The 4,790-nt window shown below is 34.0% G+C and overlaps 1 protein-coding gene across 2 annotated transcripts in view; it reads right to left on the bottom strand.

The window, feature by feature from the left end:
- Positions 1-4,466, bottom strand: part of LOC111390167 (exonuclease mut-7 homolog) — a 19,207-nt gene extending 14,741 nt beyond the window's left edge. For both annotated transcript variants that reach the window (XM_023015177.1, XM_023015180.1), the window contains exons 1-4: positions 4,284-4,466; positions 1,624-2,305; positions 1,448-1,532; positions 648-735 (exon numbers count right to left, since the gene is read on the bottom strand). In XM_023015177.1, the coding sequence (XP_022870945.1) occupies positions 648-735; positions 1,448-1,532; positions 1,624-2,305; positions 4,284-4,428 (1,000 nt within the window). In that variant the 5' untranslated portion in view covers positions 4,429-4,466. The remainder of the gene's footprint in view (positions 1-647; positions 736-1,447; positions 1,533-1,623; positions 2,306-4,283) is intronic.
- Positions 4,467-4,790: the final 324 nt, after the last annotated feature.

Raw genomic sequence — 4,790 nt, 5'->3', positions numbered from 1 at the left:
GGTCGGTGGTGGTGGGGTGGTTGATTGATGGTTAAGGGGTTGGGTGTTGTGTTTAGATGTTAGGGAGGGAAGTTCCATCGGGGGAATCTTATAAATTACTTGTCCGCTAAAATTGAAATTGTGTATGTGCAGATTAGCCTAGTCAAATGTAAACATCTGTCCTAAATAAAGACACAATTTCTGCATTCTCACTCCACTTCAAAATCAGGATGCACAAAATTAGCAATTTTTCAAGTTCATGATCCTTTTATGTGGAGAAATATTTTCATAATGCAGGTTATTTACCCGGTCAAGCTCCTTAACAAGGTATTCACAAGGCAACAAATATTTGATGGATAACTTAAGCGCCTTCTAGTGCGGATACCTACTACTACTTACCAAATTAGGTAGGGGCAATTGATGTAAAACAAGAGAAGATATTAATGTGGAAGATAAAGGACTCGTTTGATTCCCATTTTTTTCAAAATAAATTTTTCTCTTTCTTCTTTTCAACGACGTATTCTTTAATAAACTATTATTTTACGCAAATCCAAAATTTTTCCTTATTTTTTAACTACATATTCTCTGTCAAAACACTATTCCAAATACATTATTTCCAAAAAATAAGGCCCAAATATGCTCCAAGTATAATATCTCCCCAAACATACCTTTGACATTCACGAAACCTTTGAGGGAATAGCGATCACAAAGTTCTTCTACCTTTTCTGAGTAGCCAGCTTCCATTGCCAAATAAACCTCAAATTTGAGAAAGAAAACAAAGGAGCTCATTTCTAATGTTTTCAGTCTATTTAAATATTGGAAAAACGTAAGTAAAAAAAAAAACTTTAAAGAAAAAGTTAAATTATCAATTTCACCACTGGGTCTTTAACCATTTAAAGAAAAATTATCAATTTCACCATGGAAAATTTCTTGACTTGGAAAAAAGCAGAGGAACTTCTATGCCTTAATTTTTATTCTGGAAAAAAAATAAATCATTTAATGTTTATGGAGCTTTTCTTATGCATGCAGATTCACTCCAACGGCAGTTAAATAAGGGCAATTATTAATCTAAAATCATCTTCACCACTAAATGGGAAGGATAATCTGAAAGCCATGCTCCTGCATCACCCCCTCTTCCAGAGTGCCAGTTACAATGAAAACAAAATATGAAAATGTCACAATAACCATGCTTCATGTTAATGGGATCTTGAATTTCTTTGATAAGTGAATTTAAGGAAAGAAAGGTTCATGACACTTGTATGTTATTATCATTTTTTATTTCATTTTGCTGCGATGCCAATTCAGTAAAAGGAGATAGGAAATTTTGGATTGCTCATCACCAATTTGCCTCAAAAACAGAGGATTCGCAACTTTAGCCTTGTCAATGTACTTCCGCCCCCAAATTATTTTTCCCACTGGTGTCATGGAAAGAACAAATAAAGCTTCTACCCATGTCCCAGATACCTACCAAATACTCAAGAAGTTGTTTATCAGCATTTGCTCTCGCCTCCGCTACATCCCAGACACCTTTTTCTGCTAGTTTCTTCAGTGAGCTGCAATTTCATATAAAACCAAGTGAGGTCCTACAAAAATATAACACAAAACAACACATGGAACCCAGTAATTTACATTATATTAACTTGCCTTTCTTTATACTGATGATATAGTTCAGGGAATTCCTGATGCATGTTATTTTTCTTTATAATACTGTAAGCAAGTTTTACAAGCTTCCTGTCAACATATTCTCGGACAAGCACACACAACATAGATTTTCCCATGAATGTGGCCCACTTTTCTGCTGCTTTATATTCTCCGCATTGCATCATTTTAAGCAGAAATGACTCCCCAGACTTACGGATAGAGAAGTGCTCCAATAGTGAAACAGCATTCATGAATGATTCGGATTCTATCAACTCAAAAATATACTGTTCAACTAATTCTTTAGCTGTGTCTATATTTTTACTTCTCTTCACACTAGAATCATGAATAACTTCCTCTATAGTTTCTAAACCGACATCAAAAACCTGAAGAATCTTTAGTAGAATCCTTTCGTCATGTACCATACTACCACCAGTAATATCCAAAAATAATTTGGCAGCTAAAAGTTTTGCATTTAGTATGTCTTCAGAAGTGGATCCCGTTTTCAGAAATCGACGAAGAGCAGATATAATCAAATGACTCAAGCCCTCTCTGTGTGTTTCAAATACGGGCAGAAGACAGAGGCAGTAAGCAATGAAAGTAGCAGGACCAGGTTGAGGATCATTGTACAGCACTTGATGCACCTGCTCTTGTAATACATGAAACTTTGCAGTTGCCTTGCATGTTCCTGTCAAATGTAACGATTTGAATAAGTACCATTGTTAAACGAGAAATCAAAAGAAATATGCAGCGCTGGAAGTAACTCGCTGTCAAGGCTCCAATCAGCTTATGAAGCTTAGTCATTTTGAAGTTTCAGATACGTTTATTCTAGTTTCTAGAACATACACAGCAACGAAGTTTTACTAACGTTTATATCAATTGAACAAAGATGCAAGAATGGGAAAGATATTGCCAGTTCACTTAGGGATAACATATTGCCACATTGATATACAAAACTAATCTTGGTCACACAATTTTTACAAGAATCAAATATACACATCAAACACACTCTTAAACTCGGTATTCTAGGAAATTCTAGTCAGTCTACTTTAAAAGCAAGTGAGCAGCCTTGAAATTCACATCAATCCCTCTAGACCAAACTTTAGGTACTAGAATTAGGACAATTAGTGGCTTGAACGGTTCCTTGGATTAATCCCATTCATTACTATTGAAGATTGGCTCTGCGAATTAGAATAGAACATAATGCTTCTGAATTAGGTTTCAAAAGGGAGACTGTTCTTGCTCCAGAAGGAAAATTATTTATTTCCTATTGCTATCATAATGAAATAAATCTGATAAGACGTAGCTTCAAAATTATGTTTTTTATTTCCTTGATAGGGCATATTTAGTTCCTATTTGATTCCCATTAATTGGGGAACAAATGAGTTTGGAATAGTATTTTGAGGAGAATGTATCATTAAAAACTAAGAAAAAGTTTTGGATTTAAGCGTAGAATATTTTATTATGTGAATGTGCACTTGAAAAGAGTAGTGCTACAGGTATATAAGCATATACATGGCATTTTTTAAACCAATTTTTTCCCTTCACATCATATTATGTCATCCTTTATATACATTTATTATGTACACTTAGCAAAATCCACTTGAAAATGATCCTATAGCAAAAAGTAAAATAAATTAATGGGTGTAAAACAAGGGCTTATTTGGTAAATTAAAGTGCCTAACTTGGGACAGGCAAGGAGGTGATACAGAAAGAGCTGATACTGTTCTGCAACGATAATTCCTAGCTTCTACAACTTTCTGTGGTTTCTTAGTGCTAACAATCAAAAGTAGTGAACGAGTGTTTAGGTGGGGGTGTGACGGTGGGAGAAGGGAGGGGATCTTTTAATTTCTATCGTTTTTCAATTTTTCCACTTTATGTTTAGTTCTTTATTTGAACGTGACGGTGAAGTTATCTTTTCACCATATTTAACTTGATCTGGAGGAAGCCAATCGACCCAAATGAGGACCGTAGTTGTAATTTTCTCTAATTGGTATCTGCTCAATTGGAAAGCATAATTGGTATCCCGACAAAAGTTCTACTAGCCAACGCACCAAAAATAGCTCTGATACCATGTCAAATATACTCAATAAGATTTCATACCTCTCAATTTGAGAGGTTCTCTCATTATATAGAACCAAAATAATAACTAATATGATTAAAAAAAAAATCATTCTATATATGGTACGATTATAATAGTAATATAGCCATAATCTTCGACGATCTCCGTAATTTTATTCAATCTCATTGACACATATGCCCTGAAATTTGCTTTGCACAATCTGAAAGAGAAACTGAAGAGCACAGTTTTAACTAATACAAACACCATTTGCCACACGAATAGGAAACTAACAAGTGCTTCTAAAGGAGTCAGCTGGTCTGAGATAAATTTCAAATCCCAAATAACATAGATAATAAGTTAACAATTCAAAAAGAGTAATGTTTGATAAATGCTTAAGCTGGGTTAAATGTAAACTTTGATTTACTGTATACATATAACTCAAATACTAGAATTTTCAAACATGGCTCATTGCATCCCCCAACCCCAAAATAAAATAGCATCTAGTTGAGCATCATTTTTGACAATTGATCATTCAGTAGAATGGGGCAGCAGAACACACATATATAGTCCACATAACTTAAAATAAAAGGACTGGGAAAAATACCATAAGCATAACATTCTTTTAAGAGATACACAAATACCAAAGGAGGCATGCAGGGTAGATCAGAAAAGGCATGCCCCCCTACCGACCAGGCTTGATGAGTTCTGTCATAAGTTTGCCTATCTGGGATTCTTTCATCCATTCTCATGGTTGAGAAAATGAAAATCCTACGCAAGAAAACAAATAGACATGTTGAATAATACATGACAGGACACTTAATTAGTTTTTAAAGCAATAAAACAAATTTCATGGAAAAAACACGCTCTAATACCAAATGATATAGGTGGAAGTGTGGAGTAAGAGATGAACGCTAGAACGATCCCAAAAACATGTTGATTCACAAAGAATAATGCAAATTTAGAAATCAATTATTTGTTGATTCGCACACAAATACCAAATAGTTATTTGATCAACAAACTCGTTGATTCAAAAACGAATACCAAGAAATGATTGATAAATTGGACAAAATTCAATATTTTATAATTTAAAAAAAAAAAAATATATATATAT

The sequence above is a fragment of the Olea europaea genome, chromosome 3, assembly GCF_002742605.1.
Source record: "Olea europaea var. sylvestris chromosome 3, O_europaea_v1, whole genome shotgun sequence".
Taxonomy (NCBI): Eukaryota; Viridiplantae; Streptophyta; class Magnoliopsida; order Lamiales; family Oleaceae; genus Olea; species Olea europaea.
The sequence above is the reverse complement of the archived record's forward strand: the minus strand, read 5'-3'. Positions and strand labels throughout refer to the sequence as shown.